General features: G+C 37.5%; 1 protein-coding gene and 1 non-coding gene across 3 annotated transcripts in view; one reads left to right on the plus strand and one right to left on the minus strand.

Moving 5' to 3' along the window:
• Positions 1–15,990, plus strand: part of LOC126260182 (transcription factor Sp4-like) — a 96,278-nt gene that overhangs the window by 26,999 nt on the left and 53,289 nt on the right. For both annotated transcript variants that reach the window (XM_049957451.1, XM_049957452.1), the window contains exons 6-7: positions 410–556; positions 7,442–7,804. In XM_049957451.1, coding sequence (XP_049813408.1) covers positions 410–556; positions 7,442–7,804 — 510 coding nt within the window. The remainder of the gene's footprint in view (positions 1–409; positions 557–7,441; positions 7,805–15,990) is intronic.
• Positions 1,180–1,252, minus strand: Trnae-cuc (transfer RNA glutamic acid (anticodon CUC)). Its single transcript has one exon. It is a non-coding gene; the product is annotated as a tRNA-Glu (tRNA).

Here is a 15,990-nt window from a genome sequence, read left to right on the forward strand (position 1 = left end):
TTATAGTGGCAAAAATAATAATATCAGTCAGTTCTGTCAGTGTTTTAATTCTATTTGTATTTTGTTTTAAGATCATATTTTTCTTTATTTCATCATTTGCTGATTCTTAGTCAGCTACAAGAAATCTCTTTTCACTTGTCTTTTCAAATATATTACCCCACTTTTTCTTTTGGTCTTTAAGATTTAAACTTTGGCATTGAGAGATTGATATTCAATTTTTATTCACTTTTTAACTGCCAGTTTGGTGCATAAATAACTTTTTTGTTAGTATTTGCAAAATAATAGTATGTAAAATTTACTGAGGTGTCAGCTTGAGTATAATACAGTTCCATACTAGGAAAAATAACTCTCAGTAGTTTTAGCTCCAAATAATTAGGGATACACTCTAACAGATTCTGTTACATAACAGGCACAAGCTCATGCACAGCAGGTGCAAGCCCACCTACAAGCCCAGGCTCAGCAGAGTGTGATACCTGCAGGAACCATCAGCTCGGGCACTTTAACACCCAGTTCCTGGAGTCCAGCTAGTGCTTCAACACCTGGAGTTAGTGTACAGGTATCCACCTTCATTCTAACAACAGCTGTGCATTTAAAAGTATTTTCATTCATTAATCCCAGTTACACATTGCTGTATGTATATGCAAAGCAGAATCATGGTGCAGTTTTCCTGTGTTAAAAATTAAGGAACTCTGCCCACTATTTTTGTTCATGCAGTTGTGAGAGCAATGCATGCTATGTGCATTAAAGAAGTTACTGAGAAAAGAAAAGTTATGTATCTATAAATGATGAATTCTTTAATTCCTGAATTTTTATGCATTCTGTGAGATTCTTGTATGAGTCAACGTGGATATTATTGGAGACTGAACAACGTAGGAAGAGATATAGTAGAGGATGAAATAATTCAATAAGTGGTAAAAAAGGAGTCTCGTGGGAAATAAATTTGAAAATAGACAATGTTCATAACAGGAAAGGGCATAGTGACAGCCACTTTCGATGTATGGTGGTGGTGGTGGTGGTGGTTAGTGTTTAACGTCCCGTCGACAACGAGGTCATTAGAGACGGAGCGCAAGCTCGGGTGAGGGAAGGATGGGGAAGGAAATCGGCCGTGCCCTTTCAAAGGAACCATCCCGGCATTTGCCTGAAGCGATTTAGGGAAATCACGGAAAACCTAAATCAGGATGGCCGGAGACGGGATTGAACCGTCGTCCTCCCGAATGAGAGTCCAGTGCGCTAACCACTGCGCCACCTCGCTCGGTTTCGATGTATGGTCTCACCATTGATCACAGTATCTGTAACAAAAAAGGTGGAAACAATTGTTGTGACATATGTACTCTTACAATGTGCTGCTCCTGAAAAGCATATTGGCAGTGCTATGTTCTACATCTACATGTATACTCTTACACACCACAAACCACCATATGGTGTGTGATGGCTAGTACCATATACCACTGCTAGTCGTACCACTAGCATATGGAGCAAGGGGAAAATGACTGTCTGTATGTCTCCGTACGAGCCCAAATTTCCCGTATTTTGTCTTTATTTTTCTTGTATGAAATGCACATTTATGTCAGTAGAATAGTTCTGGAGTAGGACACAAGCCGCAAATGACATTACTTTAAACTTTTTCAATAATGTTTTGCAGGGATTCCCATTTTAGTTCATAGAGCACTTCTGTAATACTTGGGTGTTGATTGAATCTACTGGTAACAAATATAGCAGCACACCTCTGAACTGCTTTGATGTCTTCTTTTAATCTGATCTGCTGGGGATCCTAAATGCTCAAGCAGCACTCAAGAATGCTCGAGTGTTCTGTTCAAAGTGTACTTTATAGGTGAGCGGCACTGTCCCAGAATTCTCAAAATAAAATGAAGTTGACCATTTGCCTTCCCCCCTACCACTGACCTTGTGTGTTCATTCCTTTTCCTATTGCTTTGCAATGTTATGCCTAGATATTTAATCAACATGACTGTATTAAGCAGCACACCACTACTACAGTATTCAAGCATTGTAGGATTGTTCTTCCAACTCATATGCATTAGCTCAAATTTTTCTACAATTAAAGCTAGCTGCCATTCATCTCGCCATAGAAAAATTCTGTCTTAAATTGTCATGTATCCTCCTACAGTCGCTCAATAATGACACTTTCCCATGTACTACAGCTTCATCAGCAAACAGTTGTAAATTGCTGTTCACTTTACCTATCAGATCATTTGTCTATACAGAGAGCAGCAGTAGTCCTATCACAATTCCCTGGAGCACTCCTAACGATAACCTTGTCTCTGATGAGCACTCTGTCTAGAACAATGTTCGCATTTCTATTCTCAAAATGTCTTAAAGCCATTCACATATCTGAGAACCTAATCTGTATGCTTGGACCTTCATTAACAGCCTACAGTGGGACACTGAGTCAAAACCCTTTCTGAAAATATAGCAATATGGAAATTTGTTGTTCTCTTCATCCACAGCTTAAAGAATATCGTCCAAGAAAAGGGCAAGCTGAGTGTTGTATGAGCACTGCCTTCTAAATCCCTGTTGATTTGTGGAGAAGCTTTTCAGTCTCAAGGAGATTTTTTATTTTGTAATTTAGGATGGCTCGAGAATCCTGCAATAAACTGATTTCAATTTTTTGGGTCCATTCTTATGCCTTCCTTGCATATGGGAGTCGCCTGCACTTTTTCCAGTTGCTTTGTACTTTTCACTGGATGAAAGATTTATGATAAATGCAAGCTAAAAGTAAGGAGCCAATTCCAAAGAGTATTTTTTGTCAAAATCAAACCGGGATTCCATCCAGACGAGGCAACTTATTTGTTTTCAACTCTTATTGGTTGCTTCTGTATGCCAGTGATGCCGATTACTTTGCCTTCTGTATAGGAGTCTGTGCAGTGGTCAAATGATGATATGTTTGCATAATTCTACTGTGTGAATGCTTTTTATATGCGAAATTCAAACCTTAAGCTTATTAACTTTTGCCTGTTGACATTTCGACGTTCTTTTTTGAACTGAGAACACAACAATCTGTTTTTCCTCAGCATTTTACGAATTTTGATATTAAACCACGGTGGTTCTTTTCTGTCCTTAATCTACTTACTTAGTGCATATTTCTCCAGAGCATGATTTACAATCAGGTTGAACTTTGCCCATGATTCCTCTGTGTCTGTCACATTGGGACAAAATTATGTCCATTCATTGTGTAAGTAGGAGCAAACAATTGCTTATCTGCTCTTTCCAACATAAAAACTCTCCTAACCTTCTTGATGGATTTCTTAACTTTAGTAACCATTTTCACTATGATGACATTATGATCACTAATCCCTGTCTCTACACATAGTGTCAGTGAGGTCAACCTAACCCTGTCTGTAGCTACAAGGTCTAAAATATTTTGATTACCTCTGAGTTGTTCAGAACTACTTCACAAGATTGTCTTCCCATATCACCTTCGGTGAATCCATTGATGTCTCAGTCTCTGCTCAGTGGGTTAAAGTTGCCTGCAACCAATATTGAATAAGAATAAGAATCTTTATTAGCTGTTCAGTATTTTCTTATACAATGGGCTTTGTCAGTAAGTTCATGTACAGTATAAAGATGGTTATATTCTCATAACAAAGTATATATAAATCAAATGAAATTTAGTGTAGTACAATAGCACACATTTGGAATTTTGTTTATTATTAATTTTACAATAAAAAGGAAAACATTATACAGATTTATATTAAGCAGGGAGTATTCATGTTGATGACACTATGTCATTATCATATACATGTTGATAACACTATGTCATTATCCTAAGCTGTTGATACAAATTTAGGTCCTACTACAGGCAGAGGTACCTTTCTCTATGTTAAAACAGCAAATCTGCCATATTACAATCTTTAAATTCATCAACTGAGTAAAATGCTTTACCTTTGAGCCATTGACCCAATGTTGTCTTAAATTTACTTTTAGATACTGTTTGTACAATTTTAGGGAGCATATTAAACAGTTTGGGGCCTACATATTTATAACTATTATGTATCTTAGACGGTCTAGAGTATGGCAGATCAATTGTGTGGTTTCGTCTTGTATTGTGGGTGTGGACAGATGACCTAATGGGATATTGAGCTATGTTTTCTTTTACGTGTAATAAGCAATAGTAGATGTACAAACAAGGAACTGTCATGATGTTAAGTTTTTTGAAATGTTCCCTGCATGTATCCCTAGGAGATAAACCCACTATACATCGAAGAGCTTTTTTTTGCCATCTGAAAATTGATATTGAATTGGGAGAATTTCCCCAGAGCAGAATACCATATGAAAGATGGGGGTGGATATAAGCAAAATATGAATGCAGCAGTAAGTTTTGGCTGACATTACTCCTAAGCTTATAAATTAGGAACATATCACGTGCAAGTTTAGAACAGACGTATGCGATATGTTTATCCCAGCTAAGTTTCTGGTCAATCATCATTCCTAGCAGTTTAACGGACTTATTTTCTTTGTTTGATACCTTCAAATTAAAGAATATTTCCTCAGTTTTTGTTTCATTTATGAATAGGGAGTTTGCACTAAACCAATGAACAGATTTTTCAAATATTACATTATTTTTTTCTCGTACAGATTCAAGAGTCTGTCCTGAATTGATAAAAGTTGTATCGTCTGCATAGAGGACTGTTTCCAGGGTAAATATTGTGGCATATCGTTAACATACACTACAAACAGGAAGGGCCCAAGTATGGAGCCCTGTGGCCCTTTTTATTGTTTGTGGGTTTGACAGCTGCCCATTTACACTAACAAATTGTACTCTGTTGCTTAAGTAGGATTCTAATAATTTCAGGGTGTCCTCTTCCATGCCGTAGTGTCTTAATTTCATGATCAAAGTAGTATGAGATACAGTGTCAAATGCTTTACTCAGGTCTAGGAGAGTAGCACAGGAGATTAATTTATTTTCAAAGCCATCATATATATCACTAACAATATTTTCAACTGCTTTAACTGTGGATAGTTTAGACCTAAATCCATACTTTGAGTTACTTAACAAATTATTCCTCTCAAAATAGTGGTTCATTTGTTGGTGAACACAGTCTTCGATTATTTTAGATATTATTGGGATTAATGAGATAGGGCGATAGTTACTTGGATTTGATTTATCTCCTTTCGTAAATATGGGAATAGTTACTGCTATTTTCAAACAGTCTGGGAAAATCCCTTGCTGTAATATACGGTTAATGAGAGTGGTTAGAGGGGGCAGAAGATCACTTGATATCTTCTTCATGACAAAGTTTGACAGACCATAGAAGTCCTCTGCTCTGAAACTACTTAGTTTGCCTATTGCTTTGCTGACATCATTTTCAGTTACTGTTGCCCAGCAGAATTTATGGACTACATACATATTTGAACCTAAGAGTTTTAGCATCAAGCATGGCGTTGAGGGGAGACAAATATTGTTGTAAACTGAAGTTAACAAAGTGTGAGTTTCAGATATCTGGGGCTATGGGTATAGCTAGTTGAGTTGTTGGTCTATTTATTTCACTTTTAATTACTTCCCAGGCAGCTATACAGCTGTTTCTGGATTTAAGAATATAGTTATCATTCGCCCTACGTTTTGCCAAACTTATTTCAGATCTATAAATTTTTCTTATTCTAATGTACATCTCTTTGTACTCGTTGCTGTTATGAGATCTGTCCTTAAACATAAGAAGCATAATCCTGATGCTGTTGAGGCATGGTGTAAACCAATTACTTAGTCTCTGTGGTTTATGAGCTTGGTTATTATTCTGTCTTTTTACTAATCTGGGACAACACTCATCAAATATTCTTGCAATTTCCTCTATAAATAATTTGCTTGTGTTATTCACACACATATCTTTGTATAAGATGTGATTCCAGTTAACTGACCTTAATCTAGTTCTAAACTCTCTTATGTTGCATTCATTCATAGGTCTAACAGTTTTGTGTTGTTCATCTGGAATGCTGACTGGAACTGTAATCCATAGGCCATCATGGTCAGCTAGGCCTAACTTGACTACTCCAATTTCAACATTATTTTCATGGATATTACTTATTTTATTGTCTAAGCATGCATTATATCTTGTAGGCTTATCATTTAGACAATAGCAATCAAAAGCTCTTAGGCTATCCAAGAATTCCAATATGATATGACTCTGTACCCTGATATCCAGATTAATACCACCAAAAATTAAGATTCTTTGGTATTTATATTTAGGCTTAGTTAGTAAGACTAACATGATGAGGGTACTTCCACACTGCTACTATAGACTTTCTTTGAATGAGCGTACAAATTTTGTGGTGGAAGTCAGACTAAATTTCAGTTTTGATAGACATAATATTTTTATTCATTGCAGTGAGCACTCCTCCAACTCGCATGTGAGCAGAATCCTACCCCTTGCTTACGAGACAGCTCCTAATGGTCAACATAACACATTTGCTGAGTGTGTGTTGATATTCTCTGAGGGATAATGAATCTGGCAGATAGCCAAGTGTGTAGAGTAAATTCTTAAAACTGATACTACAAAGTCTTTTGGGAAATCTGTGACCCAGAGGCTCATGTATTCTGGGCAATTGCTATGGTAACAGGGCGTCACTTAAGGCACTAACTAGTGTCTTTTCAGTGTGCTCATTATAATGTTCTGTGCTCAGCTATAGTGGTTGTAACAGTATAGATGTGTGTGTATTGTACCACATCCTTATATTTGATGTATAAATAGAGATAGTTACTGAACTAAATTTAAATACCTAAATCATTTCATATTTAATGCTAAAAAGCTTAAAATATAAAACTTTAAAAAAGTTCACCTACAGGAACTGGCAAGTTTTGAAGTAGCAATCTTCAGTGCTAGGGACTACAATTTTACTGTTTAACTTTGACAGCAAGTAACCAAGTGTGCTCTTGAGACATGAGGTAAGCTTGACTAACATTCCCTGTCTTGCTATGTTGCCAGATTGCATAGTTTATTAAAGGTTTTCTCACAAACAGTGAACCATACATTTTGAAAAAGAGTATTTTCGTTTTAAAATCAGATGCCACATGGTCGAAAAGGACTTTTTTAACAACTTGATATTGATGAAGACATCTGTAGTGTGGACATACATACAGTTTTATGATGCTAATTATCAGGTTTTGATTAACAAACACAGTATTTTTTAGCAGTGTACTCTGAACCAGCATGTAGTCTTTACAAAGGCAGCTATTTTTTTGGGTCACTTGTCTCTCTCTCTTTTTTTTATCACTTTACAGTTTTAGAACAAAATGTCTTCTTTTCATTTTTTCACAATGTTTAAACTTAAAGCCCTGCGTTTTTATAAATAAGTTTCCATTGCAAATCACACAGTCCAGATCAGTGAATTGCTCAAGCCATGAGATAAAAAGTAATTCTGTAAACTTATAATGCATTTTATTAGAACAGTATTGTGTGAGAAGCGTTTTCTGTAAAGCTGCTTGTTGCAGACAGTACCATCACCAACTCTGGTAAGTGGAGGGGAGCAGTGTAGTGCTGCTGTGCATTCTGCCCAGCAACAACCACTCTCCCAGCAGCAGCAGCAGCAACAACAGCACCACCAACAGCAGCAGCAACAGTCTCCTCAGCAGCAGCAATCTCAGCAGCAGTCAGCAGTGTCTCAGCAGCAGCTACAGCAATCTCAACAACAGCAGCAGCAACAGCAACAACTTCCGCAGCAAGCAGCTCAGTCACTTTTGCTTGGTCAGGGGCAGCCTATCACTTTGACTGGTGCACAAGGCCAACAACTGACTGTCATACCTGCATCCAGCCTTGCAGGACTGCGAGCATCTGCGGGAGGTGGTATTATACAGGTTAGCATCTTTGGCTTTTGAAGAATAGTTCTAAGTGTCTCTTAACGTAGTAACTTTTGAATTAATTGTAAATGGTAATCAGTGTCCCATGCCAAATATTCTTCTTCATTCATAAATTTGACTTGGATAAAGACATTCATAAGTTTACACTAACAAACTTATTGGTGATGCATCAGTTTACTCCTGTTTAGTTAACATTAATTAATAGGTTCAGATACCAGTTTGCCACTGTTGAATAACTTTTTTTGTGTGTTTCCCATATCACTACAAATGAAAGCCAAAACTATTTCTTCAGCACTGCCCCATCTCTGCTGAAAATGGGTCAGTGCTTTTGCTTGGATGATCTCTGTACCATTGCTGTGTTAAATCTACATCCTTAGTTTTATTCTATCTACTGCTGTCATCTCCTGCAGCTTCCCTTCTTTTGTAGTTAGTCTTTCTTCCTTATAATATCTTTCAATAACCTTTTACATGGCATCCAATGTGTTCTCCTATTTTCTTGCTTTGTTGGTACTATAAATTGGCTAAGTTAGTGTACTTAGTTTATACTTAACACTTACTGTGAGGTACTTCATATCAAATCAGATGCCAGTTGTCTTTCTTGAAGAAGATAAGAACTGGCACACCTGTTATGTTTCATTTATACAGTACTGAACACTAGCAGAATCTGCTAAATGAAGGCACCATTTTTCCATTTAGGCTGTATTTATTTAGTCCTGTTCTTCATTGCACAGATAGTTTTGGCTTTATAAGCCATTATCAAGTGTTCCACTGGAATAAGGTGACATAACTATGAAAATGGCAACTTATTGATCTGATGTGGTTCCATTCATTTTGCTTCATAAATGTTACTGTTCTTGCTCAAACTGTCAGAGCATCAAAAATAGTCTAATTTTTAAACCAAAACAAATGGAAGCACGACATGTGAATACACTGCCACTTTCATATATTCTAGCTAAACACTTAAATATGGCTTAAAATACCAAGACTAGTTATACACCCAAGAAGAAGTCTGAAGCCATACTTTCTAAATTGAAAAGTGCTGGCTTCATTTAATAAATTTATGTGGGGTCTCCATTATGAGTGAGATGTGCTATCTGACTCATTTACCATATGACTTCAGATTGCTCTAGTAACTACTCTAGTGCCTGATTAACATATGAAAACTGTTAACTTAAGTCTGTGAAATCACCGTGATGTGTAAAAACTAGAAAGTTATTTGCCCGCATCTCGTGGTCGTGCGGTAGCGTTCTCGCTTCCCACGCTCGGGTTCGATTCCCGGCGCGGTCAGGGATTTTCTCTGCCTCGTGATGGCTGGGTGTTGTGTGCTGTCCTTAGGTTAGTTAGGTTTAAGTAGTTCTAAGTTCTAGGGGACTGATGACCATAGCTGTTAAGTCCCATAGTGCTCAGAGCCATTTGAACCATAGAAAGTTATTTGGCCTGATTTCAAAGTTGTATGAAACAGGATTTGTACCATCATCTTTTTAAGAGAGCTTAATTGCCACACTACTATACAAGACATGAGTGAAGAAATGTGAGCAATAGTGAACAAGCTTTCTGACATCTCATGCTAGTCAACAATTCAAAAAGTCTTAATCGCATTCATTATTATTATTATTATTATTATTATTATTCATTCTTTCTTTACTTTCTCAGACGTTAAGTCTGGTTAAAAATGGAAAGTGACGCGGACCTTGATCAAGCGTCACTTCCTTTTAACTGTATGGTATGTGTTATATTGCATTTAGGAACTTTCGGGTAATTGAACATGTATCAATAATTACAGATTTCTGTAGTTGTATATATAAGTTTGGATGTAGCTGTATTGCATTGATGTACTGGTGGATATTGTGTGGTATGACTCCTGTAGTTGATAGTATAATTGGTATAATGTCAACTTTATCCTGATGCCACATGTCCTTGACTTCCTCAGCCAGTTGGATGTATTTTTCAATTTTTTCTCCTGTTTTCTTTTGTATATTTGTTGTATTGGGTATGGATATTTCGATTAGTTGTGTTAATTTCTTCTTTTTATTGGTGAGTATGATGTCAGGTTTGTTATGTGGTGTTGTTTTATCTGTTATAATGGTTCTGTTCCAGTATAATTTGTATTCATCGTTCTCCAGTACATTTTGTGGTGCATACTTGTATGTGGGAACATGTTGTTTTATAAGTTTATGTTGTAAGGCAAGCTGTTGATGTATTATTTTTGCTACATTGTCATGTCTTCTGGGGTATTCTGTATTTGCTAGTATTGTACATCCACTTGGGATGTGATCTACTGTTTCTATTTGTTGTTTGTGTTTGCAAAATCTGCATTTATCTGTTGTGGTATTGGGATCTTTAATAATATGCTTGCTGTAATATCTGGTGTTTATTGTTTGATCCTGTATTGCAATCATGAATCCTTCCGTCTCACTGTATATATTGCCTTTTCTTAGCCATGTGTTGGATGCGTCTTGATCGATGTGTGGCTGTGTTAGATGATACGGGTGCTTGCCATGTAGTGTTTTCTTTTTCCAATTTACTTTCTTCGTATCTGTTGATGTTATGTGATCTAAAGGGTTGTAGAAGTGGTTATGAAATTGCAGTGGTGTAGCCAATGTATTTATATGAGTGATTACTTTGTGTATTTTGCTAGTTTCTGCTCGTTCTAGAAAGAATTTTCTTAAATTGTCTACCTGTCCATAATGTAGGTTTTTTATGTTGATAAATTCCCTTCCTCCTTCCTGTCTGCTTAATGTGAATCTTTCAGTTGCTGAATGTATGTGATGTATTCTATATTTGTGGCATTGTGATCGTGTAAGTGTATTGAGTGCTTCTAGGTCTGTGTTACTCCATTTCACTACTTCAAATGAGTAGGTCAATATTGGTATAGCATAAGTATTTATAGCTTTTGTCTTGTTTCTTGCTGTCAATTCTGTTTTCAGTATTTTTGTTAGTCTTTGTCTATATTTTTCTTTTAGTTCTTCTTTAATATTTGTATTATCTATTCCTATTTTTTGTCTGTATCCTAGATATTTATAGGCATCTGTTTTTTCCATCGCTTCTATGCAGTCACTGTGGTTATCCAATATGTAATCTTCTTGTTTAGTGTGTTTTCCCTCGACTGTGCTATTTTTCTTACATTTGTCTATTCCAAAGCCATATTTATATCATTGCTGAATACTTCTGTTATCTTTAGTAATTGATTGAGTTGTTGATTTGTTGCTGCCAGTAGTTTTAGATCATCCATGTATAGCAGATGTGTGATTTTGTGTGGGTATGTTCCAGTAATATTGTATCCATAATTTGTATTATTTAGCATGTTGGATAGTGGGTTCAGAGCAAGGCAGAACCAGAAAGGACTTAATGAGTCTCCTTGATATATTCAACACTTAATCTGTATTGGCTGTGATGTGATATTATTTGAATTTGTTTGGATATTAAGTGTGGTTTTCCAATTTTTCATTACTATGTTTAGGAACTGTATCAATTTAGGATCTACTTTGTATATTTCCAATATTTGTAGTAACCATGAGTGGGGTACACTATCAAAAGCTTTTTGGTAATCAATGTATGCATAGTGTAGCGACCTTTGTTTAGTTTTAGCTTGATATGTCACCTCTGCATCTATTATCAGTTGCTCTTTACATCCTCGTGCTCCTTTGCAACAGCCTTTTTGTTCTTCATTTATAATTTTGTTCTGTGTTGTATGTGTCATTAATTTCTGTGTAATGACTGAAGTTAATATTTTGTATATTGTTGGTAGGCATGTTATGGGGCGATATTTAGCTGGGTTTGCTGTGTCTGCTTGATCTTTAGGTTTCAGATAAGTTATTCCATGTGTAAGTGTATCAGGGAATGTGTATGGGTCTGCAATGTAACTGTTAAATAATTTAGTTAGATGTGAATGTGTTGAGGTGAATTTCTTTAGCCAGAAATTTGCTATTTTATCTTTTTCAGGGGTTTCCAATTGTGAGTAGAATTAATTGCTTGGGTGACTTCATGTTGCAAAATTATCACTTCAGGCATTTGTGGTATCATCTTGTACGTATCTGTTTCTGCTTGTATCCACCGTGCATGCCTGTTATGTTGTACCGGGTTTGACCATATGTTGCTCCAGAAGTGTTCCAAGTCTTCTATGTTTGGTGGATTGTCTATTTTAATGTGTGTGTTATCTATTGTCTGGTAAAATTTCTTTTGGTTTGTGTTGAATGTTTGGTTTTGTTTCCTTCTATTTTCACTTTTTTTGTATCTTCTAAGTCGTTTGGCCAATGCTTGTAATTTCTGCTTCTTTTCATCTAATTGCTCTATCACTTCTTGTTGTGGGATTTTACCTAACCTTTTTCGTTTTTTTTTTTTTTTCTGACATTTCATTTCTCATAAATTGTGTTAGCTGTCCGATGTCTTTTCTCAGTCTTTCTATTCTGATCTGTAGCCTGTGTTGCCATGCTGGTTTTGTGGGTTTCTTCTGTGTGTTGGTTGGTTCTGATCTCTGCCTAGTGTGTATATTTAGTGTAGTGAGTGCTCCTATATAAACCAGTAGTTGTAACTCTTCCATAGTTGTATTTTCATTTATTTTGTTGTGTATGATTGTGTTGATAGTTGTTATTGTTGTTTCGACTTGTGGGTTATTTGGCGGTCTATGCAAGAATGGTCTAATGTCTGTATTTGTGTCTTTGTATTCTATATATGTCAGCTGAAATTTTTCTTCTATATCTAACATGTGTGTCACTTCGTGTTCTATTTGTGCTTGTTCTGGTGGCTGTCTTAAGATTTCGTTTTCCTCTGACTGTTTAATTGATGGGTGTTGTTCTTTGTTTGTTTGCTCTGGGATGTTTGAGTCCATTACTGTATTTTCTTCTTCTTCTGATTGCACATTATTTTGTTCCAGTATTTGTTGTACTTGTTGTTTGATGTTTTCTAATTCTGACTGGGGTATCCTGTTATTTTTTATTATTACACGGATCTGATCAGCTAGTCCTTGTTCTGTTAAAAATTTTAATTCTGGGTATCTGGTAATAAATGTTGTGTATACTTGTGATCTGTATCCAGTTGTGTTGGTTCCTAGGTTTGTTGCTTGGTAATAACAAAACATGAGGTGTCGATTAACTTCATCTGACCATCTCATCCTCTGTCTTTGTTTTCCTTCTAGGGTGGTTGCAGGAAGCATATCCTGCAAAACACCTCTATTTGGATTTGAATCATTTTCCAGTTGGCTAGCAGTGTCGTTACCATTGTGGGCAGGCATAGGGTTCAAGCGTCGTCCCCGACCATGACGGCGCTTGTCCGAGGCTTCTTTAGTTCTGTCCCGAACCAACTAATCACACTAAAAGGGGGATTAGCCCTATTAGTGGTTTGTTCTTTTCGTCGCCTTTTACGACTGGCAGAACATACCGGAGGCCTATTCTTTTCCCGGGCCTCCACGGGATTTATTATTATTATTATTATTATACCGCCAACCGGTTTCAACCCGACGTAGGGGCTGAAACCGGTTGGCGGTATAATAATAAGAATAATAAATGCGATTAAGACTGTTTTTGAATTGTTGATTAATCATACTAATTGCTGATTCTCTCCACAACCATGTTGTCCAAAAATCTTACGCTAGTAATTGTGGACTAAGTAATACTCAGAGGAATATAAGGAAAAGTAGAAGAGTGAAATGCAGTTTTGCTTCAAAAATGCTAACTCCCATAGAAAACCAATGAAACTGTCGTGGCATATATAGACCTCAAAAAGGTAGATTAAGAAGTTGTAAATATCAAAAATAGAGTGGGTAAATAGTAGTTACAAATGAGTAGTTTACAACAACCATGTATAACTAATAAGAGTAGACAAAAAAATGTTATCTGAGAAGTGCTAAACTAGAACTCTGGGTGTGTGAATAGTTATTCTAGGACATACCAGATGTGACAAGTTAGCTTTGAAAAACACAGTGTAACCGATGCTGAAGCAAGGAGAGATGAGGAAAAATTACCTGCTTACTGCAGTTCAATATTGCAGGCACCTATAGGATTTGTACTTTGTCTTATAAATCTTTTACCTCAAGAATGATACTGCACTGTGAAACATACCACAAAAAGAAAGTGATTGATGAGTTGAAATAATATAGACAGGTGTGTTGGTCAGTGGTTAATCTTTCATATGTGCAACTTTGTTAAGCAGCTGAAAAATATGAGTAAAGAAAACCGAGCTCTAAGGTTTTGGAACCACAAATTTCTTCTTGTGGACAAGAACAGAGGTAAAGTCTGGGGCAAAGTGGTAGGACAAAGAGCCAAATTACTTAGAGCCCAGGTTAAGAGGAATCCATGAAGTATAGAAATGAAGGGGACCCATGAGAAAGGAAAACGTATCTGATATAAACTTATATGTAATACTTGGATACGCGCCATGACACCAGGTCGCTGGTGCGCTACTTTTCAAATATTCCACCAATGGCATCTGCGTGGGCTGGCTGCCAGAGGGCACCTGTGATGGGCCATATAACTTTTGACAAAGCACAGCATCTGCCACGCCATCTATCAGAGCCCTCCTATTTTATAAGTGCAGTGCAGTGGACACTTACTCTCATATTGTATTCATACTTAATGTCAGCCAGTGCTTGTTTCAGTACCTGGATTGTTTCTGTGTTTTTGTCTATATTCTCAACTGTTGTTTGCTTGTATTTGGAAGAAGAATAATCATTGTCCATTGTAGCTGTGCTGTTGTTTGTGTCTTGCTGCTGTATGGTACAACTGCTGCCAGGTATGGTGTTCACTTCTATACACGCAGCCCATTTGGTTGTTCATTTGGTTCATCTGTCCATGGAGGTAGTGCTCCAATACCTCCTTAAGCGGCAGCATGCTCTTAATGGTTGCTATCGCAATCTTATCAGCCACATTGACTATGCAGGCTTCTACGGCATCAGGATATCCACCACCCTTTCCACTTTTCGACAATACAGCTGAAGACTGGACGCTTACAAGAAGCAGCTTCAGCAATGCTATCTTGCTTTTGGTATCACTGATATAAACATGTGTAAGGCTTGGTGCCTTTTGTCGTGGATTTCATGTCGGATCCACCAATTGTTGTGTCAGTTTGCCCCGCTTCAGGAACCTGTATTGCTTTCATTTGATGAAATGTGTAAATTTTCGAATTTTCACATGTTCCTAGGTTTGTGTCAAAAACACTCAACTCCGCTCAGCAATTCTACTCCTGAGTTGAAAAGGAAGCACTAGCTATCGTCTATGCCTTAGAAAAGTTTCATGTGTTCTTGAATGAGTCGTAAGTTCCACCTCATTAGTGACAACAAGCCCGTGGTTTCATTGTCTGATAAAGCAGCACATCACTCCAGTGGTGGGGCCCTGTTTCTGTCTCACTACAACTATGAAATAGATTTTTGGCCCTCCGTGCAACATGCCAGTGCTAGTGCTCCTTTATTTTAGATTTTGAGGTGCAATGTACAATGTATGGCTTTCAGATTACAAGCTCCCGGATTGCAGCTGCTGTCACTGTCGATCCAGTTTTGCTTAAAGTTGTTCACCTCATTCAGTGTGAATGTTCAGATAGGCGTCTGGACAGGGCTTGTGATGTTTTGCGTAATAGTTTTGCCCTCTGTCACTGCCTTTTGGTATTTGATGGTGTTCCATTAGCTGCAGACAGGTTGTCACCCAGGGTTGTAGTCCTGACCGCCTTACAGTGGGATGTGCATGAGTTCCTACATCAGGAATATTTGCTTGTGGTCTCGCATGCTAAGTTATTGACCTGTCAGCATGTAGATGTCCTTCAACATCATCTGTGGCTGTGATTCAGGCCCCCTCTAATTTCTTTTTCTTATTGGAGGATTGCCTTATACACTCTTGGCGGATAATGGTCTTTAGACCTTATACAATTTCTGTACCTGTCAAGGCATTCACTAAGTAATTGCTCCTTCTTCTCACTCCTGATCAAACAGAAAGGCAGAAAATCTCATCCCCATGTTCAAAATCCAATTGAAGCAGTCATGGACTCCTCCGCAGATCATGCGTTGAAGCACTGTTTGAGTTCCTACAGGGACTGAAGTCCGGCCGAGATGCTCCATGGTCACCAGCCATGCACCCTACTGCATCAGCTCATGCTGCCCCACCGAAGCCCGTCAGCACGGCCTCCTGGTTCCATGGTCTGGGCTCGGGGTTAGGCCACTACTGAAGTGGATTCTGGTGATGGTCCACAGCTGCTGAGGC

This window comes from Schistocerca nitens, chromosome 5, assembly GCF_023898315.1.
Source record: "Schistocerca nitens isolate TAMUIC-IGC-003100 chromosome 5, iqSchNite1.1, whole genome shotgun sequence".
NCBI classification, from domain to species: Eukaryota; Metazoa; Arthropoda; class Insecta; order Orthoptera; family Acrididae; genus Schistocerca; species Schistocerca nitens.